Source organism: Vulpes vulpes, chromosome 1, assembly GCF_048418805.1.
Source record: "Vulpes vulpes isolate BD-2025 chromosome 1, VulVul3, whole genome shotgun sequence".
NCBI classification, from domain to species: Eukaryota; Metazoa; Chordata; class Mammalia; order Carnivora; family Canidae; genus Vulpes; species Vulpes vulpes.
Genome location: NC_132780.1, coordinates 186,288,700 through 186,316,127, shown reverse-complemented (window position 1 = coordinate 186,316,127; position 27,428 = coordinate 186,288,700). Strand labels below are relative to the sequence as shown.

The 27,428-nt window shown below is 36.0% G+C and overlaps 1 protein-coding gene across 2 annotated transcripts in view; it reads left to right on the top strand.

Moving 5' to 3' along the window:
* The window catches only part of USP45 (ubiquitin specific peptidase 45), a 73,107-nt gene that overhangs the window by 28,354 nt on the left and 17,325 nt on the right, over nucleotides 1-27,428 (top strand). Inside the window, exons 7-10 of one of the 2 annotated variants that reach the window (XM_072737892.1) lie at nucleotides 574-669; nucleotides 4,230-4,360; nucleotides 10,630-10,717; nucleotides 25,996-26,077. In XM_072737892.1, the coding sequence (XP_072593993.1) occupies nucleotides 574-669; nucleotides 4,230-4,360; nucleotides 10,630-10,717; nucleotides 25,996-26,077 (397 nt within the window). Of the gene's footprint in view, nucleotides 1-573; nucleotides 670-4,229; nucleotides 4,361-10,629; nucleotides 10,718-25,995; nucleotides 26,078-27,428 lie in introns of those variants that run through there. The other variant, XM_072737901.1, reaches the window with a different exon arrangement.

Genomic DNA, 27,428 nt, shown 5'->3' with positions numbered 1-27,428 from the left:
GATATTTATTTATTTATTTATTTATTTATTTATTTATTTATTTATTTATTTATAAAGATTTTATTCATTCATTCATAAGAGACACAGAGAGGCAGAGAGGCAGAGACACAGGCAGAGGTTAGAAGCAGACTCCATGCAGGGAGCCTGACGTGGGACTCGATCCCAGGACCCTGGGATCATGCCCTGGGCTGGAGGCAGGCGCTAAACTGGTGAGCCACCCGGCTGCCCCAATACTGACATTTATTAAATGTGAAATGTGGGGGCACCTGGGTGGCTCAGTGGTTGAGTGTCTGCCTTTGGCTCAGGTCATGGTCCAGGGTCCTGGGATTGAGTCCCTCATTGGGCTCCTTACGGAGAGCCTGCTTCTTCTCCCTCTGCCTGTGTCTCTGCCTCTCATAAATAAAATCTTAAGAAGTAATAAATAAATGTGAGATTTGCTCAGTAAAGTTTTTTTTAAACTTAAGGAAAATATTTTTTGCGATGCTAGATGACATGTGAGAGTCTGAGACTATTCCCTAGAATCAGAGGCATATTACAACCAAATCCCAAGACTTTACGTTTGTTTTCTTTTAGAACTTGGCCCAGTCTTACATTCTTATGGAACTGATGAATGAGAACAAAGAAAATGGTACAAAACTCAAGATTTTTCCTCCCTCAGACTCTCAGCTGGTAAGAAGTATGACTACCTGGATATTAGCTCTTTTTAGATGAACCACTGATGGTGCCAAAATCTATCGTTTATATTTCTCAGCACTGTTAACTGAGATGATGTTTTGAAAAAATATTTTGAAAAAATAATTCAAAAGCAGTTTGAAAATAATCAGATTTAAAAATTCTAAAGTTAAAAAAATAAAAAAATAAAATAAAAAAATAAAATAAATAAAAATTCTAAAGTTATATCTTCAAGATAGAGGTCTAACAATACAAAAATTTAAGGCAGCTTTCAAACAAAAGGGGTTTGGATTTTGTTGAGCAAAATGGGACTCCTGTTTTGTAGTTATTGGTAACATTTGCTTAAATACAGCATTTTAGTTCTTTAAAGGTAGATTTAATTTTAATAGTGAGCATCAAAAGGTTTTTTGGAGCCTAGTGTGAAAATAGGCTTTTCAGCTAGTGAGAACAGAAGAAAAAAGAAGAAGAAGAAGAAAAAAAAACAGCCCTTAACATTGAGAAGGTGTCCTGGCACCCAGTTAGGCCATATTGTTCAAACAATCTCAGAGAAAGCCAACCTCAGGCTAGGTTGCTCGGAGACTGATAAAATAAGACAAAGCAAGTCCCCTTCATAATTTTATCTAAACACAGACAAAAACAGGGTTAGTCTACCACTTAGAAAAAAACCCAAGCACCCTCTTTTGACCAAGGTGAGAGACTGCTACTACTTTACTAGTTATAGCTTTAGCCTCATTCTTGTCTCCCAAAGGGACTGGAATTTCGGTTATCCTAACTCAGAGATAAAATTTATCAAGATACCCAGTCAAGAATTGCTTCCCCCGACAGCACTCAATTGAGAGCAAACTTCTGCTTCCTTATACTCTCCCCCAGCTTATTCAGCCAAAGCCCAAATCCTATCTCCGTTCTTTCCAGTACCCTCTTATTGAGACATGCCATGCTTTCCCATGGTGTGTGTTCTCCCTAAATGCAGCAAGTAATACATCCCTCTTCAACTACCAGTGTGTTCCTGGTAGTCTTTGGCCGGAGAGCACTGACACTAGTAATAACGTTTTTAGTTAGAAATGGATTCATGTGTCTGTGTGTGTTTTAGAGGAAGAGAATGTATATATAGTTCATGGCTTTTGAAAACACTTAAGAAAGGAGAGTTCCAAAAATTCTTAGCCCAATGGAGTAATCTTGGATTTTTTCTTCCAAGGAGGCATTTTGAAACACAGTATTGTTTTGCTTTACTGAAAAGGTAGCCTGTAAACTTATTGCCTGTTCAACCCCTTAAAATTTTTATGGCAGATCCCAGTGCCCTCTTCTGAAGTATAGTGAGGCAATTTGATATAGCTGACCCTTTGGGTGTGTGTTATTCTAAGAGGAGAGTTTTATTCTTAGAACTTAAGTCTTTGGGACCTAGAGTTGACCTGAGCTGGAGGACTACAATGTAGATCACTACTCCTTGAATCACGAGTTTTACTTTGTCCCAGGGCCCTGGGATCGAGTCCCAAATTACATATATAATTTGTAAATTATATATGCCTTTTGTTTCTTGTCCTTACCTTATTGTACCTTGAATCTCTAGTAACATATTGCATAGAAATGATGAGAGCAGACCTCCTTGCCTGAAATCCCCAAAGTAAGGGGAAAATATTTAGTCTTTTTTTTTTTTTAATTTTTTTTTTAATTATTTATTTATGATAGTCATACAGAGAGAGAGAGAGAGAGAGAGAGGCAGAGACACAGGCAGAGGGAGAAGCAGGCTCCATGCACCGGGAGCCTGACGTGGGATTCGATCCCGGGTCTCCAGGATCGCGCCCTGGGCCAAAGGCAGGCGCCAAACCGCTGCGCCACCCAGGGATCCCAAATATTTAGTCTTTAACTTCATTCCTGATGTTAGTGAACTGTAGGTTTTTCATAGGTGTTTTTTTTCTTTTAACATCTGGAAGTTTGTACCTTTTAACCTCATTTGCCCATCTTACTCATCCCCTCACCCCCTGCCTCTGGCAACCACCAATCTGTTCTCTATGCCTATGAGCTGGTTTTGGGGGTTTTGTTTTATTTTAAATTCCACATGTAAGATCCTATGGTATTTGTCTTTCTCTGTCTGACTTATTTCACTTATAATAATGCTGACAGGGTCCATCCATGTTCTTGCAAATGGCAAGGTTTCATTCTTTTTTATGGCTGAGTAATATTCCACTGTATGTATAGCACATCTTTATCCATTCTTCAACTGATGGACACTTGGGCTGCTTCTATAATTTGACTGTGGTAAATAATGCTGCAATAAACAGGGATTTATATATTCCTTTGAATTAGTAGTTTTGTATTCTTTAGGTAGAGTGATTACCAGATCATACCGTAGTTCTATTCTTAATTTTTTGAGGAACATCCATACTGTCTCCACAGTGACTATACCAGTTGGCATTGCCACCAATAGTGCATGAGGGTTCCTTTTTTCCCACATCCTGGCCCAACATTTGTTGTTTCTTGTGTTTCTGATTTTAGCCATTCTGACAGGTGTGAAGTGCTATCTCATTGTGGTTTTGATTTGCACTTCCCTGATGATGAGTGATGCTGAGCATCTTTTCATGTGTCTGTTGGCCATCTGGATGTGTTCTTTGGAGAAATGTCTGTTCATGTCTACAGCATGGCAGAGAGCACTTTTGATATTCAGAAGCTATGGGAAATTATAGCTTGTCTGTTCTGTAGTTTTAGTTAGAAGGTAGATCTTTAAGGATAGTTGGTAGAAAATATCCATGTAACATGTATTTCATTGATACATGAATGAGACAATGTATTTGACAGTTGTCTTAGAAGATAACATTCTGTAGTGTCCCAAGATTATATTTGGGATATGCTTTTTATTCATTGTAAGAAGAGAGGGTTATTGGTGAAGATAACATTTTAGAAAGCAAAACCTGGAGGGGAAAAAATTCTAGAATAAAATGGGTTTCTTCTTTACACAATTTTAGCTGCTCTTGTCAAGCTTTATGACTCTTGTAAAAGAGGGAGAGTGACATACCAATTTTGTGACCTATTTTCCAATTCCTTATTTTATTAGTAGAATTTTTGGGGAAAAGAAGGGTATGGAGTTTTGGTAATAAATGTAATTTGTGATGACAAATAAAGATGTACAAATATCAAGTAGATAAGTAATTTTACTTTTAGGAGAGCACATTTTTTTAAGATTTTGTTTTTTTAAGTGACCTCTACTCCCATTGTGGAGCTCGAACTCACAACCCTGAGATGAAGCTGCATGACGGAGCCCATCAGGCACCCCTAGGAGAGCACGTTAAGTTATAAGCAACTAAAGATTGGTGATTTCACTCTTAGCTAATAGTTTTATTAAGTAAGGGGCAGAGGATATGAGTATACTTGTGTTCAAGGTAAGGCATTTAATTCCATTTTCTATTTTTTAATATTCATTTTACATACATAGGAATAAAGTTAATTCACTAAAGGCAATTTAGTTGTCATCATGTAAGCGAAGTATAACTCTTAGATTTTTAAATAATATTTAATTTTAAAATTGCATATTTCTGACATAGAGTTGATCATGTTTTTTAAAGGACCCATTAATAGTGGAACTTTCAAGCCCTGGACCATTGACCTCAGCCTTGTTCCTGTTTCTTCACAGCATGAAGGAGACTGAAAAAGGACCACTTTCTCCTAAAGTTCTTTTTAATCAGCTTTGTCAGAAGTGGGTGCATCTAATTTCTTGATACAAATAATTATGAGTTATGAAATTCTGTTGTATCACATAATATGAGTAGTTTCACTCTTACTGAAGCATCGCTATTGTCTAGACTCTCAAAACAAAGAACTAGTATTTATTTAGTTGCAGCTTTGTGCTTTATGTAAATTATGTTTTATAGTACTCTAAAGAAGTGCTTGTTTATCCTCGTTTTATAAATAAGGAAACTGAGACTCACAGAAGTTGAGTAGCTTACGTTGCTTTATAGTGACAAAGCCAGGATTCAAATAGAGCTTTGTCCTGATTCAGAAGCCCAAGGTGTAATAACAAAAAGTAAGAAAATTATAGAATTATAAAATCTAAAAGGTGTGATAATAAGTCATCTAAATCTAGTTTTCTTATTTTTACTTTTATTTTATTATTTTTTTAAGTATACTCTACCCACAATGTAGGGCTCAAACTCACAACCCACGATCAAGAGTTGCATGCTCTACTGACTAAGCCAGCCAGGTGCCTTCTTTATTTTTAAAGCTGAGCATTGAGGCAAACAGAATTTCAGTGGATTTCTCAAGATAGTACTCTGTGTTCAAAAACAAAATCTGTGTGCCTAGGAATAAATATATACCATAAAGGAGCTGACTTAACTTTGATTCTTTCATTTTTTTCTTTCATCTAAAAAATGGATAGCTTATTTATGTCAGATACTTGTTAGAATCTAAGGGTACACAATGTATAATATATTAAAAATAGACCTTGTCATGGAGCTCATGAGCTAGGTCCCAGTCCACAATTACTAAAATAGTTAGAAATAAAATTCTTTAAATGGAAACTTGCATTTTTGTGTATCTTTGTGTAAAGGCTGTAAGATTTCAATTTAAGCTAGTTATTTGTGCCATGGTACATATAAAATATATTGTACTTTATCTCATAGAACTGTACCAATGTTAATTTTTTTTTTTAATTTAATTGTGTAAAGAACACTTAGCATGAGCTCTGCCTTCTTAAAATTTTTTAAGTGGACAATGTATTATTGTTGACTTACGTACAATGCTCAGCAGCAGATCTCTAGAGCTTATCCATCTTGCTTGAGTGAAAGTTTATGCCCACTGATTATGCCTGCATGTTCGTTTCCCCTTCACTCCAGCCCCTGGTAGACACTATTGCACTCTGATCTATGAATTTGACTATAAATGGAATCACACTGTCTTTCTGTGACTGGCTTGTATCACTTACCATCATGTGCCATGATATTTTAAATGTAGTACAAAATATAGAGGGTTTATTATGTTTCATTCAGTTGGCAAATGCTGTTTTTTCAAGCCTGAAGAATAAAAAATTCTGTAAAAGTGTCAGACATTGATACTCACAAAGTTAAAAAGGTTTTAGGATTCTATGTGCTGCATAAATTTGTTTTGGCTCTGTCAAAAATAACTTTGTTTTGTATCTTTTTTGTTTTTTATAAAGATTTTTTTTTTTTTTTTTAATTCATGAGAGACACAGGGAGGCAGAGACATAGGCAGAGGGAGAAGCAGGCTCCATGCAGGGAGCCTGCTGCAGGACCTGAGCCAAAGGCAGATGCTCAACCACTGAGCCACCCAGCTTTCCCAAAGATTTATAGATTTTTTTTAATTGTTAAAATAAAAGATGCTCATGGATAAAAGTTTGAAGTGCTATTATTTGTACCTTATTTATTTTTTCAAAAGTGATTCCATGCACAGATATATATACAAATTGTTTGCAACTTGCTTGTTTTGCTTAATATGTTTTTTACTTTTTTCCATATTAGCACATGCAGGTGTGACTTATTTGATTTAATGTGTGTGTATTGCACTTGGGAGAGTACATCTGTGGGATAAATAGAATTATTGGATCAAACACTATTCGAAAAAATTTAAAAATTGCATTTGCTTTGTTCTGTTTACTTTAAATATATATATATTTAAAAAATCTGGTGAAGATTAAAGCCATATATGTTGAGTCTGTTTTTTGGACTCTTCTGTTCCACTGATCTACATGTCTGTCTGTACCCTTGTTCTGCACGGTCTCCATTGCTGTAGCTTCATAGTCTTTTTTTTTTTTTTAAGACTTTATTTATTCATGAGAGACAGAATGGCAGAGACACAGGTAGAGGGAGAAGCAGGCTCCCCGGAGGGAGGCTGATGTGGAACTCGATCCCTGAGCCAAAGGCAGATGCTCAACTGCTGAGCCACCCATCTCCATAGTCAGTCTTAGATTTGGATAGTGTGAGTGCTCAAACTATTTTTTTTTTTTTAACTACTCCAGGTCCTTTCCTTTTCTATATGAATTTTAGAATCAGTTTGTTTTAATTGAGATTGCATTTGGTGATCAGTTTGGAGAGGACATCTTAACAATATTGAGTCTTCCAATGTATGATTATGAAATATATCTTTTCCCTTATTTAGGTATTTGATTTTTCTCATCAGATTTTGTGGTTTCCAGCTTACAAATTCTGCACTATCTTGTTAGATTTACCTTAAGAATTTCACATTCTTAAGCACTATTTATTGTAAATTGGTACTTTAAAAAATTTTAGTTTCTAGTGTACATTCCTAATATGCAGAAGTACACTTGATTTTTGTATATTGGTCTTGTTTCTTGCTCCCTTGCTCAATTCACTTACTGGTTATAATAGGTTTACGTAGATTCCTTGGGATTTCCTATGACAATAATGTCATTGGTAAATAAAGACCATTTTATTTCTTTCACTCTGTATCCTTTTATACATTTTTCTTACCTTATATAACTGGCAAGGACCTCCAGTACAATGTTGGAGTGGCAAAGTAGGCATCTTTGCTTTGTTTCTGATCTTAGGGGCAGAGCATTCAGTCTTTTACACACACACACACACACACACACACACACACACATCTGTATCATTATCTATAATATATATTCTCAGTTCTGTGATATTCTGTGGTATGTCATGTGCCTTACGGAGCGCCAACAAATTCTTAAGATAGAGTGAAAGTATAGTATATTATATCTTTAATTTACAAATTGACTCTTCCACTGTGTATAGTTTAGAGTTTATCCCATCTTTTGTATTTTTATACTTGTGGTTTTATTTTCCTTATTTCTAATATTTTCATTTGGCTAATGTATCAGTATCTATTTTTCCTTTTAAAAATTTTCCCCTACTTTTCCTAACATATAGGCCTTTGACAGTTATGTCTTTAGATTTTTGTACACTCTTAACATATTGTAACATCTTTGGGACAGTTCTATAAAATATTTTGGAGTAAAGAAAATTCACCTCAGTTATTGATTTTTCTTTAGTATATGTGCTGCCAAAGTGAACACAGTTGTTGAGTAGAATGTTTTGCCTTTTCCCCTTTTTTGCCCCCTTTGCTTTCTTCCATGTCCTCTACCCTTCCTTGCTTCCCTGCCATTTTCTTTACCTCCTCTCCCTTCCGTGGCCTCCCTCCCTCATATCCCTCTCCTCTATGCATAAAAATTTCAAATTTTAATACAAACTAACCTCTGCACTCTGGGCTGGCCTTGGAGATCCAGGTCTCATACTGGCTCACAGTTACCCTGCTGCCTGCCACTTGTTTGGGGGATGTGAGGAGAGTCTGTAGAAGGTCTGGCCTAGTTTCAGGTCCCTAGGCTATGTCTGTGTTCTGTTGTAGCTTTAGACGTTTGCCTGAGGGCTTCCTTTGAAGCTCTTGGCAAGGTCAGCCAACCTTAAATAGTGCACCCAGTTCTGGTTCCTGTCTGAGGTGGAGTATTTTTCATTTCCTTTACTCTTCAGAGCTGAGCTCTTTCAGGCCTTTAACCCATAAAGTCTGTTTTTACCTCTGCTATTTTGTTCTATTTTTGCTCTGTGGGATTTATTTTGTATCTAATTCAGGTTATGCCTTTGTTGTTTTGTTTAGCTTTTTTTTTTTATATTTTGTCAATATGCTTTGACTAGAGAGAGGTTTTTGATTATCAACAGATTGACTCATCTTCATCCACAAGACATCTCCACAAATTCTCTTGTTCTGAATCTTTTTTCTTTTTCTTTCTTTCTTTCTTTCTTTCTTTCTTTCTTTCTTTCTTTCTTTCTTTCTTTCTTTCTTTCTTTTTTTTAGATTTTGTTTATTTATTCATGAGAGACACAAAGAGAGGCAGAGACATAGGCAGAGGGAGAAGCAGGTTCCCCACAGGAAGCCTAATTTGGGACTCAATCCCAGGACGCCAGGATCATGACCTGAGCCAAAGGCAGACGCTCAACCACTGAGCCACTTAGGTGCTCCTAACTTTCTTTTTCTTGATAATCTATTCCTGTTTCATGAGTATGCATACATTTTCTTCTTACAACTTGAAATTTTTTTTTTTTTTAAGTTTTCTCCTCTTTCCTACAATAACACTTTTACTAAGGTACATTTCCTGTGTATGTTTCATGTTCCCTTCATTTCGAATAGGATGAATCTTTTCATGTTTGGTGATTTTTCTCTTTTTAGGTTTGAAGATCTCTTTGGTATTAGTAGTTCAGATAAGCTCCATTAGAGATTCTATAAGTCATCATAGAATTTTTTACCTAGTCCTAGGTAGAAGAAGAAAAAAAATCTAGCTTTGTTAAATTTTCTTGAGTGGTTTAGAAGGTGGTAATTGCTCTGTGCATAATTGAGATGGAGCTATAGGCAGAGACATGGTGGAAACAGTTTCTCCTTTGTTCAAGGATAATTTCTATCCTGTGCATCTGTTTTGAAAGCAATAGACTGTTCTTCCTATCTGCCGCCAAGCAGATAAAAATCTCTGAAGGATTCCCTGGTTTCCTCTTGCACTCTTCTTCTAAATCAGTGGCCTTCCTTGATGCCTACAGCACAAATGTCATGTCATGCAATTTCAGCCTTTCATGGACTCCAGCCATGGAATCCAAATAGGGTTGGGATGTGTGTCCATCTTGGTTTCTGTCCTCAACTCTGATCTAGAAGGTGAGCAATACCACCACATGCAAAAGGAGAAGCCGACAAGGGGAGTAAGTCAAAAGTCTTTGCAACATCATGCTGTTTTTGCTACTTAAGAGTAACTGAACTACGGCTCCTGTTACAGGCTAGACTCCCTACTATTTCAGATAGCTTTTTGGCACCAGGGACTCACATTAATGCATTATTGGAGTGAATATTAATTATGAGATAAGGAATAATACTTAAAGTATTGGACTTAAGAATCAGAAGACCTGGATTTATGTCAGGCACTCAGCTTGTTCTTCAGTTTTCTCAAGTGTAAAACAGAGTTTATATTAATTATGAATTTTGTAACAGCACTGCTGTGCATATCAAATGAGATATGTTACACATATCCTAAGGAGACCATTGTAAACTTATACTGCCATAATATATTCTTACTGTTTTATATTATTTGAACAAAATTCTTTCTCCAGCTTAGAGCACTATCTAAATTTAGTACTTATTTTCATTTAAGGCAAAATGCTTATTTTAGTATTAGAGTTTATTGCAGAAAATACTACTTTTTAAAGTGACTGAAATCAGCTAAATATTTGTTATGATGTCTCCAGAAAGAACACCTGATCCTTTACTTTTTTTCTTTTTCTTTTTTTAATTTTTTTTATTTATTTATGATAGTCACAGAGAGAGAGAGAGAGGCAGAGACACAGGCAGAGGGAGAAGCAGGCTCCATGCACCGGGAGCCCGACGTGGGATTCGATCCCGGGTCTCCAGGATCGTGCCCTGGGCCAAAGGCAGGCGCCAAACCGCTGCGCCACCCAGGGATCCCTGATCCTTTACTTAATACAAAGATATCTAACTGCTAAATCCTTAAAATCAATATATTCACAGAGATACCAGTTTATAGTTTTTATTTTAATCTAAATAACCTCTTTTTTTTTTCTTTTGGTTTTTCAGGATAGGAAGATAATAGATCATGGGGGGTTGGGTTTGAATACTGTTTTTTTTGCTTGTTTTGTGACTTTATAAATTATGTAAATAATCCCTCTAAGCCCTGGTATTTAAAGTGGAGAAAATAGTGCCTCCCAAGCTTGTTTGAGCATTTTATGACTTGACATTCATATATAAAGCTTAACACGTATGTACTATGCTTGCATGTAGTAGTTGCTTGATAAATGATAGCCATATTATTCTCTGTGTACCTAAGATCTCATCTTAATTGGAGCAGTGTTTAGTTAATAGAAAAAGACTAACTTGAATCTTTGACTATGTGTTATTTAAAAATGATTTTAGATGGTAGTAATATATTGTTGATGAAATGACCTTTTTTTTTTTCTTTTCTGTTTTGTTTTTAAATCATAGGGCCCCTCGATTTAAAAGTTTCCAGCAACAGGATAGTCAGGAACTTCTGCATTATCTGCTGGATGCAGTGAGGACAGAAGAAACAAAGGTCAGGTTTTGTTAAGTTTATCACATATACTCTTTAAAAAGAGGGTACAAAACTGAAGGAATTAATTTTTGCCATCATTTTAATGTAGGTTAAGAAGTAATTTGATTTTTTTTTCTTTCTACTTGTTCCCTTATATATATATTTCTTGCCTCTTCTTCTAAAATAATATTTTCTTTTACCCCTTTGCAACCCTATTATCCTTTATTAGTTAAGATCCTTTGGCTATAAAAAAAAAATCAATGCGAGCTAACTTAAATGAAGAAAAGAGAATCTAAGAATCTAGGTGAAGGGAGGTACAGGTTGGGGATACAGGGACAGGAAGGTTCTCAGGAATCCAGAGAATATTCTCCTTATTTCCCTGGTTTCTCTGGCTCTGGATTTTCTTTGTTCATCTCCTCACAGAATGAGTAGTTTCTCTGCTTCTCTCTCTGAATGGTAGCACATTATCTTCATATTTTACATACGTTGCAGTTCTGCATATATAAAACCAAAACCGACTGTGAATCCCAATTCTGAATTCTTAAGAGAGAAATTTTGTTACCCCATGTTGGATTAGGACACACCCAGGGATCAGTCACTTGTAACTAGGGGCATGGGATCCCAGCCTCCTGGATCAGGGAATGTTTCTGAAAAAAGAAAGAATGGCTTATGGCCTAGATTTCCCCAAACAGTGTTCATTGTAATCTTATCTCTTGATTGATTGATGGTAGTTGACTTTAATATTAAATAAGTTAAATTCATCTTTTTTGTGGGATCCTGCAAATAGGATACAATTTTTCAGAGAAAATGCAAGATATTAAAGACGTTAAGTACATAGCATATATCTTCCATTCCCCTGCCCCCCACCCCATTTTTACTCATAGCAGACATTATTAATCATTCATAACAGTTCTGCTGAGTCTGGATTCAGCCTCAGAATCATTCTCAACCTAGCACTGCAGGCAGACCCTGTCAATCATAATTGTCATAGTAGGTGAAATCCTGTTTTCCATTCAAAGTAAACAGACTTCCTAATCTCTATTAATATGTAGGAAAGCAAACATGTGAAAATGAAGTACTCATGCTTGTGGTCGCTGTTACTATGTTGCTAGGCAAGGTGGACCTTCCTCTTTTTTTTTTTCTTTTTTCTTTTTTTTTTTTTTTTGACTCTTCCTTCAATTGTAATATTCCAGCTTTCAGTGAAGACAGAGGTAGGGCTCTCATATTTTCTTGTAAATTATCTTAAAGACAATTTAGTTAATTTCTAAAGTTAATCACTCCCTCCTGCTACCAAACAATGTTTATTACAATCCTATTCTTAATTGGCTATTTATTGGCTTTCATATTAAATTAGTTGAATTCAACTTTTGAAGGTGTCACTCCTTTCAGCCATCTCTCTACGTGTGTGTATATTTAAGTTTTATATATACATTTTATATATGTATATATTTTTAAGTTTTTATTTTAGTTCCAGTTAACACAGTGTTCATTAGTTTCAGATGTACAATGTAGTGATTCAGTACTTCCATTCATCACCTGGTGTCCATTACAACAAATACTTCCTTAATCCCCATCACCTGTTTTATCTATTTCCTCCCACCTCCCCTCTGGTAACCATCAGTATGTTCTCTATAGTTAAGAGTCTGTTTTTTAATTTATCTCTCTCTCTCTCTTTTTTCTCCTCTTTGCTCATTTGTTTTGTTTCTTAAATTCACATATAAGTAAAATATTATTTGTCTTTAGACTAACTTACTTCATTTGACGTTATACTCTAGTTCCACCCATGTTGTTGCAAATGGCAAGATTTTGTTTTATTTTATGGCTGAATAATATTCTGTGTGTGTGTGTGTATAAATATATATCCTCTTCCATTCTGTACATTGCCTTTTAGTTTTGATTATTTCTTTTGCTGTACAAAAAGCTTTTTATTTTAATGTGTCCCAATAGTTTATTTTTACTTTTGTTTCTCTTGCCTCAGAAAACATATTTAGAAAGAAGTTACTGTGGTCGATGTCAAAGTTGTTACCGCCTGTGTTCTCTGCTAGGATTCTTATGGTTTCAGGTTTCACATTTAAAAGTCTTTAATCCATTTGAGTTTATTTTTGTGTATGGTGTAAGGAAGTGGTCCAATTTCATTCTTTTGTATGTACCTGTCCAGTTTTCCCACCACCATTTATTGAAGAGACAATATTTTCCTATTGGATATTATTTCCTGCTTTGTCAGAGTTTAACTGACCATATAATTGTGGGTTCAGGAGTGCCTGGGTACTCAGTTGGTTAAGCATCTCAAGGTCCTGGAATGGAGCCCTGCATCTGGCTCCTTGCTCAGTGGAGAGTCTGTTTCTCCCCTTCCTTTTGCCTGTCCCACCTGCTCATCCTCACTCTCTATCTCAAATAAAGAAATAAAACTTTAAAAATCGTGGATTTATTTCTGAGTTTCCTATTCTGTTCCACTGATCTATGTGTTGATTTTTGTGCAAGTTTCATACTGTTTTGATTATGCAGCTTTGTAATATAACTTGAAGTCCAGAATTGTGATGCCTCCAGATTTCCTTTTTTTTTTTTTTTTTTAAGATTGCTTTGGCTACTTGGGAGTCTTCTGTGATTTCATACAAATTTTAGGATTTTTTATTCTGGTTCCATGAAAAGGCTGTTGGTATTTTGATAGAGATTGCTTTAAATATGTAAATTGCTTTGGGTAGTATAGACATTTTAGCAATATTTATTCTTCCAATCCATGAGCATGGAATGTGTTTCCATTTCTTTGTGTCATCTTCAATTTCTGTCATCAGTGTTTATTATAGTTTTTGGAGTATAGGTCTTTCACCTCTTTGATTTGGTTTATTCCTAGGTATCTTGGTTTTGGTGTAATTGTAAATGGGATTTTTTTTTTTAAAGATTTTATTTGAGAGAGAGAGAGAGAGGACACAAGCATGCACGGTGGAGGAAGGGAGAAAAAGAGAGAGGGAGAGAAGCAGACTCTTTGCTGAGCTGTGAGCCTGACACAGGGCTCGATCCCAGGACGTTGAGATCATGACCTGAGCCAAAATTGAGTCAGTTGCTCAACTGACTGAGCCACCCACGCTCCCTGGGATTGTTTTATTTCTCTTTCTGCTGCTGCATTATTGGTGTATGGAAATAGAAATGCAACAGATTTCTGTATATTATTTAAAAAGATTCAATTTATTTATTTGACAGAGAGCAAGCGCAAGCAGGAGTGGCAGATAGAGGTAGAGAGGGGGCAGAGGGGGAGGAAGTACCAGGCTCCCCTCTGAGCAGGGAGCCTGATGTGGGGCTCAATTCCAGGACCCCAGGACCATGACCTGAGCCGAAGGCAGATGCTTAACCAACTGAGCCACCCAAGCACCCTAGATTTCTGCATATTGATTTTGTATCCTGCAACTATACTGAATTCATGTATCAGTTCTTGCAGTTTTTTGGTGGGATCTTTCAGGTTTTCTATATATATATAGTATTATGTTGGCTGCAAATAGTGAAAGTTTGACTTCTTCCTTACCAATTTGGATTCCTTTTATATCTTTTTCTTGTCTGATTGCTGTGGTTAGGACTTCCAGTACTATAATAAAAAATGGTGAAAGTAGACATCCTTGTTTTGTTCCCGACTTTAGGGGAAAAGCTCTCAGTTTTTCCTCATTAAGGATGATATTGGCTGTGGGTTTTTCATATTATGACCTTCATTATGTTGAGGTATATTCCCTCTAAACCTACTTTTTGAGGGCTTTTATCATGAATGGATGGTGTACTTTGCCAAATGCTTTTTCTGCATCTATTGAAATGATCATATGGTTTTTATCCTATGTTTGTGGATGTGATGTATCATGTTGCTTGATTTGTGAATATTGAACCACTATTGCAACCCAGGAATAAATCCCACTTGATCATGATGAATGATTTTTTTTTTTTTTAATGTGTTGATTTGGTTTGCTAGTATTTTGTTGAGGTTCTTTTTTTACATCTATGTTCATCGGAGATGTTAGCCTATAGTTCTCTTTTTTTAGTGGTGTCTTTATCTGGTTTTGGTATCAGGGTAATGCTGGCCTCATAGAATGAATTTGGAGATTTCCCTTTCTTTTCTATTTTTTTGAATAGCTTGGGAAGAATAGATATTAATACTTCTTTAAATGTTTGATATTATTAACTTCTGAAGGCATCTGGTCCTGGACTTTTGTTTGTTGGGTTTTTTTGATTACTGATTCAATTTTTTTGCTGGTAATCCATTTAAATTTTCTATTTCTTCCTGTTTCACTTTTGGTAGTTTATATGTTTCTAGGAATTTAGTTTTCTAGGATGTCCAATTTGTTAGCATACAGTTTGACATACTATTCTTTTATAATTGTTTGTAATTCTGTGGTGTTGTTATTTCTCCTCTCTCATTTGTGATTTTATTTATTTAAGTCCTTTCCCTTTTTTTCTTGATAAATCTGGCTAGAGGTTTATTAATTTTATAGATTTCCCCCCCAAAGAACCAGCTCCTAGTTTCACTGAGGTGTTCTATTGTTTTGTTTCATTTTATTAGCTTCTATATCATTTATTTCTGCTCTGATCTCTTTTATTGCCTTCTTTCTGGTGGTTTTAGGTTTTGTTTGTTTTTTCTTTTTCTACCTCCTTTAGGTGTAAGGTCAGGTTGTTTATTTGAGAGTTTTTTGGCTTCTTGAGGTACGCCTGTACATACATCCTTCTTAGAATTTGTCTAGGGAACTTTTTCTCTCCTTCTATTCCAGATGATAGCCTTGTTGGATAGAGTATTCTTGGCTGCAGATTTTTCCCATTCAGCACTTTGAATAGATCATGTCATTCCCTTTTGACTTGGAAAGTGTCTGCTGAAAAATCCCCTGATGACCTTATGGGGTTTCCCTTCTATGTAACTGTCTTCTTTTATCATGCTGCTTTTAAATTTTTTTCTTTATCACTGCATTTTACCCATTTAATTACAATATGTCTTGGTGTGGATATGCTTTTGTTGATTTTCTTGGGGCTTTTCTGTGCCTTTTGGATCTGTTTATCTGTTTCCATCTCAAGATTAGGAAAGTTTTCAGCTATTATTTCTTCAAATAAATATTCTGCCCCCCTTTCACTATCGTCTTCTTCTGGGACCCTATAATACAAGTGTTATTATGTTAGATGGAATCACTGAGTTCCCTAAGTATGTTCTCATGTTGTGTAATTCTTTTTTCTCTCTTTTTTTTTTCCAGCTTGATTAGTTTCCATTATTTTATCTTCTAGGTCATTAATTCATTCCTCTGCTTTTTCCAGCATACTGTTTGTTATATCATCAGATGTGTTTCTAATCTCATTTATTGTTCTCTTCATCTCTGATTGGTTCTTTTTAATCTCTGTGTTAAGGGTCTCACTGATGTCTTTCACTCCTTACTCAAATCCAGTGAATATCCTTATGATCATGCCCGCCCATGGTCTGATACGTGGGCCCCTGGGCCTCTCCTGCACACATCCTTCCTCCTACACCCGGCGGGGCAGGGGGAGCAAGCCCCACTTCTACTTCCCAACATTTTGCAGACGCCTTGGTATACAACACAGCAGCACTGGACGATGTAGTAAATGTTTTGAAATCACATGTTTAAGAAATTTTTTTTTTAATTTTTTATTGATTTAAGCAATTTCCACACCCAGCATGGGCTCAAACTCATGACTCCAAGATCAAGAATTGTAGGCTCTTCCACCGGAACCAGAACAGGAGCCCCCGAGAATTTTTTGGAAGGACAAAATGCCTTTTACTTTAAATACTCCAGCAGGCATGTTCCTTATGTCTGTTTCACTTAGATCTCTGGCCATGGCTTTGTCCTGTTCTTTCATTTGGGACAAATTTCTCTGTCTTCTCATTTTGTCTAAGTCCCTATGCTTGTTTCTATGGGTTAAGAAAGTCAGCTATGTATCCTATTCTTGAGAGTAATGGCTTTGTGGAGAGATCATATAATGCCCTATTATATAATGTCCCCTATTATCTAGGGCTGGCACTTCAGGGAGTATGTCCAGCATGTGCTGCATGCAATCTATTGTTGTGTCCTGGCTACTTTATCCTTGAGGTCAGTCATCTGCAGATGCCCTCTGTGTCTGTTGTGGCAGTGTTTGGTCCCTGGTCTGAATGTGGCAAGTGTTTGGTTTTTGTTTTGTTTTGTTTTTTAATAATCTCTACACCTAATGTGGAGCTCAAACTCACAACCCCAAGGTCAGGAGTCACATGTCCTTCCAACTGAGCTAGCTGGATGTGTCTCAGATGTGTCAGGTCTTAACTAGGTGTGCTCTGGTTGGTTTGTGCTGAGACCTGTTACCGCTGCTGCCAGAATTGAGGCCCTGCAAAATTTCCACATGGGGAGATGAGGTGTGGGCAAGGGACTGGACTGGTTTTCTTGGGGAGGGGGCCCGCTGCCCTGGGACTAAGGTAAATGTGAAGTAAAGGGGCTGTTCCATGGGCGGGGGTGGAGAAGTATTGGTGTAAACAAGTTAGCTAGTGAGCGGCTTCCACAGGTGGCCCTGTGCTTATGTTAAGGAGTGGGGGAGGAAAATGTGCCTGCCAGTTCCTTTGTTCCCAGAGGGGTCTCTCTTCGAATGCTGTCTCTCTGGGATGCACTCCAAGATAAGCAAATAACTTCCCTACTGTGTGCCCCAGGTACTCTTCAGATCACTGTTTCCGCACTATATGTCCATGTGCTATTTGCCTGCCTTCTCTTCAACGGCAGCACAGTGACTTCTGGGTTCTATCCCAGCCAAGCCCTCTGACCTTTAAAAACTCTAGATTTTAAGTCCCACTGGTTGCCAGAGCTCACAAAATCCAGGCCCTCTTGCTTTCCCAGCCAGTTGCTATGAGGATTTATTTTTTCTGTGTGCGCCGCTGTGCACTAGTCTCTCACCCTTCTCCAAGGCCATGGATGCCTCCCCACTTCAGCGGCCATGATCTGTTTCTCCCAAGCCAGGTCTCTGCACTTCCTACCTTCTCCATTGTGGTGTCTTCTCTCACTTTAGTTGTGGAGTTTATTCTACCAGTCTTCTGGTTGATTTCTGGGGTATTTAGGATGATTTGATAGTTACCTAGTTGTATTCATGGGACAAGGTGAGCTTAGGGTTCTCCTACTCCACCGCCATTTACCCTCCTGGATATACTCTATATATTTCAATTATGTACCTTATCATCTTCTATTTAGAGTTATGTCTTTTTTTAAGATTTATTTATTTACTCATGAGAGACAGACGCACACACAGAGAGGCAGAGACATAGAGGGAGAAGCAGGCTCCATGCAAGGAGTCTGATGCGGGATTTGATCCCGGATTCTGGGATCATGCCGTCAACCAAAGGCGGATGCTTAACCACTGAGCCACCCAGGTGTTCCTAGAGTTATGTTTTCATCACCTCTCTTAGATTGTGATCTCCTCATGGAATGACACTGTGTATTATCTCTGTATCCCACGTACCTTGCACATAGTAGGTGGTTGGTGAATGTTGAATAAGTTGTCTGTACTTAACCTTTAAATGGACAAAATTTCTGGGGAGCTTGGGTGGCTCAGCGGTTTGGCGCCGCCTTGGCTCAGAGCATGCTCCTGGAGACCCAGGATCGAGTCCTACATTGGGCTCCCTGCATGCAGCCTGCTTCTCCCTCTGTGTCTCTGCCTCTCTCTCTGTGTCTCTCATGAATAAATAAATAAAATCTTAAAATAAATAAATTAAATTAAATACATGGACAATTTCTGTTGAGAATTTGAATTGGAAAAAAGTAAGCAGTTTCTTAAATCATTGTTTCTTGGGGATTTGCAGTTATTTTGAGTATTTTATGATTTGAACAAACTGATAAACTGATAGGATAATACTACATTACCTCTTATCTGTAATTTGTTTTGAAAAATCCATTCAAGGATTTACAATTAAGTTTTGAAAACATTAGCACAATCCTCCTGAGCTAATATTTGATCTTACTTTCTTTGATTTAGAAATTGATACCTAGAATGGGAGATTTGAACTTGTCTTTCTGATTACCAAATGAATTTAATTCTATACAATGCTGCTTATTAAAGTTTAGTTTTAATACTTGATCATCAGTGACTAGTATAAATAATACATTTTTAATTTGTTATTTATAATTTAACCATAATTATTTCACTATTTGAAGTAGTATTAAATCTGATTCAGTGACTTTGGTATATTGACATTCTTTTTGAGGGAGTTGATATAAGGTAGCAAGGTGGGGAGAGATACAAACAGAAACTTCTATCTTAATTGATAAATATATTGATGCTTCTGAGCCTACAGAAGATGCAGGTGTTACTTTAAGATTAATTCAGATTATCCATTTCTAGAATGATTGCTTTTCTACTATGATTTTGTAAGAATATGTTTACCACATGTTCTTGTATCATAAATGGAATTAAAAATTACCTCCATTGTTTTTCTCTGTCAATATTAAAACTATAAAATCTATCCCTATCTTTTTTTTTTTTTTTTGGCTCTCTTCTATTACTTGATGGCATTCTTTGTTACAATTAAATTATTGTTTTGTCATAATGGTGCATTAGGATTCACAGCATTTTAAAAACTCAGGCAGTTCAGTGGGAAACATTGCTTTCTTAAAAGCTCTTATCTTCCTCTATTTGAGGGTTTTACATGGTGTGGCAAAATTAAAATGTCAAGTCTGTGGATTTATTCAGTCTCGGAAGCAAGGACAGTCGTGCCAGTCAGTTACAGTGAGTACCCAAGCAGGAGCTGCATTGTCTGGCCTGGGAACTCCACAGCTGTTAATCGTGCTGCTGTTGTAGTTTGTCACTGCCATGTGGTTTTTGATTGAAGAAAGGCTACAGCGTTATGTCTGCCACCAGAATCTTTTAGTAATGATTAAAAACTACTGACCTCCTTTCATACTGTTTCATTAAAGTTTTTTTTTTTCTTATGACTATAGAGTTGATGGATACAACATGCTCTTGCCAAATAGAGTGCTAAAGGGGATCATTTGTGCAAAAATAGTAAATTTTTCATGGACAAAAATAAAATTAAATTGACTATGAGAACTTCTTTTATAAGGCGATCTGTTCAACTTACAAATATGCGCTTCTTCACTATCTTTTAATTTTGAGCTATCACCAATTAATGATACTACATTTTTATTTTCAAAGATGTATCACTATATATTATTGGTGAGAGTTATTTTATTGGTGAGACTTTTAAAGAAAGTCTCAGCTAACTTTTAAACTATAAGTGTTATACATTTTTATTTTTGAAAGAAGTTTATGGTTGAGATTTGAAATAGTTGGACCTTGACATTGCTAATTAATGTGCTGCAGTTAGCAGTTCCCTGGCCAAAGTGTGTGTGTGTGTGTGTGTGTGTGTGTGTGTGTCTCTATCGCTTTTTTTTTTTTTTTTTTTTTTTTTAACTTAAATGGTTCAAAGCAGGACTCTTAACAATGAGAGGCTGTACAGGGACCTAAACTCATTTATTTTTTTCAACTTGATGGATTACCTATTAATTAACTCCTCTAATAGTTTAGAGAATATAAATTTGTGACTAAGTTACAATAAAAAGGCAAATGTTTAATACTTTAAAAGTTAATAATTTAAACAACTCCATTGATTTCCTTTTTTATTTTATTTTTTAAAGATTTTATTTATTTATTCATGAGAGAGAGAGGCAGAGACACAGGCAGAGGGAGAAGCAGGCCCCCTGCAGGGAGCCCCATGCGGGACTTGATCCTGGGACTCCAGGATCATGCTCTGGGCCAAAGGCAGGCACTAAACTGCTGAGCCACCCAGGGATCCCCCTGATTTCCTTTTTTTAAAGAGTTTGACATTATAGCTTACATTTCAGCTATAATGGCAAAGGCTCATTAAGTCATATTGAAAGTCGTGTTTGAATTAGTAGAATATTCAAATTGTAAAGTGAGTTTATAGATTTATAACCTGGGTTAAAGTTCTTATCTCTACTAGATGGAGAGGCTTTCTATAGTTATATTAAATACTTACAGGTGAACATGGTATTTATTGGAATCTTTATTCCGTTCTGCATGGAATTCATACCATTCTAATTTGCTTGTTTTCATTTAACAAATTCTTTTCTGAAGTATAAAAGTCAACTTTAGCTCAGACAGTATCTGAATTAGATTTTCAAATTTATTGCATCTGAATGGAAATTATTTAATATATAATAGCTTTTGGGATTGTATGATTTTTGATTTTCTTCACATATATTTCAAGACAGTATGACATGGCGTAGATTGCTGTATGTTTACTTTTATATCCTTTGTATATATTTAAGTTTTCAAATCTTGCATCAACTTTCAAAATACACTTGAAGAGAACAGTGAGCAGTTCTAGGAAATATAACGTGCTGATCATAGGCCAGCTAATAAATGAAACTCAGTTTTACAATTTTGGGGAGAAGGTATTAAAAACTTACCATGAAATGTGTTCTACATGCAAAAGAATATATACAGATGTTTACATCAGTTTAAAGCATAATGTAAAGTCATTTATACCAGGACCTCTCCTCACCATCACACCCAGAGTTTAAAAAAATAGGATGTTTTTAGTGCCATACAAGTCACCTGTTCTTTCTTTTCAAACATGTCATCCTCATCAGAGGAAACCACTTTTTTTTTTTTTTTTACTTTTACAGTAATCATTTCTTTGCCCTTTCTTATAGTTTTGAGAGCTACCTATTTATGCTTAAACAATAGATTGTTAGATTGTTTAGTTTTGCACAACTGGTTAGCAAGCACAAACCTATTCCCATTATTGGATGAAGGAGGATTGAGAGAATCTATGGAACATAGTCTGGCTTTGGCTTCCCAGAGTTTCTAAGACTTCTTTCTGGAGAAGTCAGTGGGGCAAGATCGTGAATGTGTTCTGAGCCGTGCTTGTCAGCATCAAAGCAACTGACAGAGTTACAGGAGTGACCAGGTGTTAGCTCTCTAAAAGGGTTAGAGGCTGCTCTGTATTTTCTGCTCCTGAGTTCAGGACCCACCTCTTTGCTCTCAGGAATAGGTCAAAGCAGAACAGCTTTGGGTAGTAATGTGTATCCTCTGCTGATCTATAGCAGAGCATGGGGAGAAGAATAAGGACATTAGCAGCTCATTCCCCATATATTCTGTTCTCAGATTTTTTTTAAAGATTTTATTTATTCATGAGAGAGAGAGAGAGAGAAAGAGGCAGAGACACAGGCAGAGGGAGAAGCAGGCTCCATGCAGGGAGCCTGATGTGGGACTTGATCCCAGGACTCCAGGATCACACCCTGGGCTGAAGGCAGGCTCTAAGCTATTGAGCCACCCAGGGATCCCAGTTCTCAGATTTAAAACATAGCACAGGGATGCCTGGGTGGCTCAGAGGTTGAGCGTCTGCCTTTGGCCCAGGGTGTGATCCCAGGGTCCAGAGATCATGTCCCGCATTGGGCTCCCTGCGAGGACCCTGCTTCTCCCTCTGCCTCTTTCTGTGTCTCATGAAAAAATAAAATCTTTTTTTTTTTTTTTTAATAAAACATAGTACAGTAGCAAAAAGGAATTTTGGTGTTGACATTATGTCTGTCTCCTGGTCTCACTGCTTCAGTTTGGATTGGTTGTCTCCCACATTTAATGTACAAGCATCATTCTGGAATTCCTTCTGTGCTTCTGGGAATTCCTTGCTTCTCTTATGTGTTGGCCCTCCTGTTTGCCTGTAAACTATGCTGTCTTTCTGGTTTATGCTCTCATTTGGTGTGTGGGTGTGTGTGTATTTTTCTCCTTTCTTTATTCATAAGGTGGCATATACTATACATGCACTTTCTGCAGTTTTGTAGTTTTCTCTTTTTTTTACTTAATAAATTGTAGCAATCTTTCCATATCAGAAAGTAGGAAGGCCTCTCTCTTTTTTTTTAACCTGAACATATCAAACCAGTATCTTACTGATTCTCCCTTATGTGTATGTTTTCATTATTTTTGCTTTTATGAGTAATGCGGTGATGAATAAGGTATTTGTGTTATTTTTGCATGTGTGTAAGTATATCTGTATGCATATAGAAGTGAGATAGCTGGACCCAATGATATATGAGTTTGTAATTTTCATATCCTCCATAGGCATACAGTATTCACGTCTGTCAGCTACATGCCATGTAAGGCTGTTTCCCCACAGCCTCACCAAAAGAGTGTTTTGTCAAACTTTCTAATTTTTACCAATCTGCTAGGTAGGAAAATGCTTCTCAGGGTGGTTTTCTCTTACTTTCATGCATCAGTGCATGACTTTAGACCATGCATAGACTTTCGACCTTCTCTATATACGGAATCTCTTCATTAATGGCTGGTGGGACCTGCTTCTTGATACACTTTCTTCCCTTTGTCTATTTTTTTTTTTATTATTTTTATTTACTTATGATAGTCACAGAGAGAGAGAGAGAGGCAGAGACACAGGCAGAGGGAGAAACAGGCTCCATGCACCAGGAGCCCGATGTGGGATTCGATCCCGGGTCTCCAGAATCGCGCCCTGGGCCAAAGGCGGGCGCCAAACCACTGCGCCACCCAGGGATCACTTTCTTCCCTTTGAAAAGGACTAAACAGAAATCTTAAGTTGTCATCATTGTTATCTTACTCCACTCTATCCTTTCCAAAGGCAAGGAGTCTATAGAGAGCACTCCAGAATTGCATCTCCCTCTTTTTCTTTTTATATGCTGCAGTATATTTATTCATTTTATTTTTTCTCAATTTTTAATATTTTGAAGTGTAATTGACATAATAGTTTCAGATGTTCATTGGTTTGGCAGTGATATATATTCCTCAGTGCTCACTACAGTAAGTATAGTCACCATGTGTTGCCATACAGCATTATTACAGTATTATTGACTATATTCCCTATACGATACTTTTCATCTCCATGACTTATTTTTTTATAACTTGAAGTTTTTAATTCTTAATCTTCTTTATCTATTATAAAATCTATAAGATTTTATTTATTTATTCATGAGAGACTGAAGAGAGAGGCAGAGACATAGGCAGAGGGAGAAACAGGCTCCCTGCAGGGAGCCTGATAAGGAACTGATCCTACGACCCTGGGATCATAACCTGAGCCAAAGGCAGATGCTCAACCACTGAGCCACCAGGTGCCCCTTTTCCATTGCTTCTAACTGGTTTCTGTTTGTGTGTGTAAAGGCTATTGACTTCATTATATTTATGTACCCTATATTAAATTCTTTTATTATTTATAGTATTTCATTTCAGTTTATCCTTTTGGCTTTTCCAAGTAAAAAGTTTCATCATCTGCAAATGATTTTTATCTCCTTTATAATTTTTATACCTCTGAGATTTAATTTTCTATCAAATGCATTGACTAGAACATTAATACAGTGCTAAATGATAGTAATAAATCAAGGAATTTAATCTTACAATGTTTTTTTTTCTTATATCTGTTAATATGATGCCTTGTATGAATAGATTTCCTAATATCCCTGCATTAGTAGAACAAAAATCTTTAAAACATTTTTTTATTTAAATTCAGTTAATTAACATATAATATATTATTGGTTTCAGAGGCAGAGGTCAGTGATTCATCAGTCTTATATAATACCCAGTGCTCATTATACCATATACCCTCCTTAATGTCCAACACCCAGTTACCCCATCCTCGCCACTCCCTCCCCTCCACGGCCCCTCAGTTTGTTTCCTGTGATTAAGTCTCCTATGGTTTGTCTCCTTCTCTGATTTCATCTTGTTTTATTTTTTCCTCTTTCCCTATGATCCTCTGTTTTGTTTCTTAAATTCCACATAAGAGTGAGATCATATGAAAATTGTCTTTCTCAGATTGACTTTTTAGAACAAAAGTCTTCATCATACTATAAATACTGTTCTTTTAATGTGCTTCTGTATTTTGAATTTTTTTCATACATGATATGGTGTGTGTTGTATATATTCTCTGTCAGCTTTGGTACTGATATGCTTCATGAACATAATTTGAAAGTTTCCCCTTTTTATGCTCTGGAACATACGTTTAGTGGCATTTTTCTGTGAAATTGTTAGGGCTTGGAGCTTTTTGTAAGGAGTACTGTGTAACACCATTCTTCTCTCTCTGCCCATTCCCTGATCCCATGAAAGCTGGAAGATACTCTATCTCTTCTGGGCCTCATTTCCTGGAAACTTATCTAATTTTTTCTGAATTTTCAAATGTAATTACATGAAAGTGGAGCAAAGTAGTCTCTCATGATTACTTAAAATGTCTTTGACTTTGTTAGTGGTTTCCTTTTTCTTAGGTACAATGTTAATGCTTTTCATCCTTACTTTGATTAAGATTGGCTAGTAGGTTTATCTGTCCCCCACCCAAAGAAACAGCTTTTGATTCATTGATTAATCTCTTCAATTTGTATGCTTTTATCTTCATTAACTCTTGTTGAATTTTGTTATTTACTTTCATTCAACTTTGATATCCTTTTTCTAAATTTATGACTTGGCTACTTAACTCATTTGTTTTCATTCTTTTTAATTGATTTAAATATTTAAGGCTGTGAATTTTCTTCTGAACAGTGGAAAGTATCTGGATTCTGATATGTAAAATCTTTATTATTCTCTGGTAAGTCTGCAGTTTGAGTTTCCTATCTCTTTGATATGATTTTTTTTCTTTAATAACAGAATTAGGTATCATTTTCACACCAGAAACTCCAGGTCAAACAGCGGTCTCACATATGAAAATCTGTGATTAAGACTTTACTTAAAAACTTTTGGAGGATAATTCACAAGCTTTCTTGTCACTGCACTGCCAAAATGTGAATTAGGATTAAATTAATCCACTAAGTAGGGACATTATTAGTATAAAAGGTGATAATTTATTAGCTCAAATGTCTTTATTCTTGGAATCTGATTTTATTTCATTCTGAAAGTTTTCTGGGATATTAGATCTTTCCTGAAACATACACAAGAGCTATGGAAACATAAATCTTGTCATTTCCTAAGAGCTGCTAAAGACTTTAATACTAATAATTATTATTGACAACTGAATTCAAATAAAATGATAACTAATCAAGATTTGGGGTATTCTTCTTGCTGTGGAAATTATTTGATGTTCTGGACTTTACTGATGTATATGTATAAATAAAATCTACACGAAGGTCATAGTGACCAGTTTAATAGCTTTTTATATGTTAAGATTTTCTTCAATAGATAAGAAATTCCACATGGTGTCTTTGTTACTTTTTGTCCTGATTAAAATGATACGTCATTTTAGGGACAGTGGTGGAGTGAGGGAGGGGAGGGAAAAGAGGGAGAACTTACTCTAAACCTGTTAAGAATACATTCAACTATAGATTCTTACTAAATTCTTATTTGTTTTATAGAGAATACAAGCTAGCATTCTAAAAGCATTTAACAACCCAACTACTAAAACTGCTGATGAGGATACTAGAAAAAAAGTCAAAGGTATGTCGCTTCTTTCACTGTTAAAACTTTTCTCCCAGAAGAAAATTTTGTTGCTTTTCAAGGGGAAAAGAACTGAGCATTATGTGAACCAATTCTGTAAAATAGTGGCCTTAAATGGGGAATGTACATACTCCAGGGGCTATAAGATAGTCTAGTGAGTCATAGAAAATGTGAGAATGGGTCCATGTGAACTTTTAAAACCGAAAGAAGTATCAGATATACAGATGGACACTGATACACTAATGTGGGGTTGTGGGGTTGAAAGTTCAGTTTCATCATATTGTATCATTTTGCAGTTGACATGTGCTTGGATAAGTGGATTTATGGATATTATATAGTTTTGACTAGTCAAAATGCTTAAGTCCAAAGATTCCTACAAGGCAACCACTTATTGGAGAAAGTACTAAATCAAGCATATATATCTACTTTACTCCTAATGTCAGCTCTTCATCAGCCAAAGTATAAGGCAAATCCAGTGATTATCTAATCAAAGCTGATCATTTATAATGATCAATATTTAAGTGTGGGCTTCTATGTCATAGTATGAGTGCTTTACCTTGTCCTAACTGTATATTCTGTTTTCAGATATTAATTAACGGTAGTACAAAGGCATCATTTTTAGAAGATGATTTTTAGATATATTATTTGCATTTTATTTATTTTCTTTTCTAACTTGTTTTTTGTAGTATTATATATACATAGTACATGTCTATAATTCATAAACAAATATACACGTTGTGATTGTACATGCCCAAACAGTATGCAGTTAAGGGTTCAAGACTTTTTTTTTTAATTAAAGTATAGTTGACACAAAATGCTATATTAGTTTCATGTGAAGGGTTCAAGATTTTTTAAAATGTGGATTCTCAAGTATGCTTTGGGTTTTTTTTGCCTGTTTGTTTTGAGATAGTGCCATCTAGTGCATGTTTAGAATAACTGCCCAGTTTTTCTTTCTGGTTTCCACTTTTGTATAATCTTTTCTATTTTCAATCCTTGTACAGTTTTCTTAATGAAACTATTAGTCACCTCAACTTCTAAATAGTTATTGTTATATTAAAAATGTTTATTGATATATCTAGCTATAAGCCGACTGTGTCATTAAGTGCTTCAAATAATGTTTTAAGCTGATTTTAAATGTTGTTTGTATGAAATTTGAAGTTAGAGATCCAAAAAAGATAGAAGCTTGAAAGAGGAGTGATGTTTGTTAGTATATTTTCTTGTCATGATTTGCTGCAGAAAAAAGAGTTTTAAATGTCTATTAAAATAGAATAGTATGATGAAGCCTCATGTACTCATCAGCCCTTTCAAACTATATTGAATTCATGGTGTATTAATGTCCTATTTGGGCATA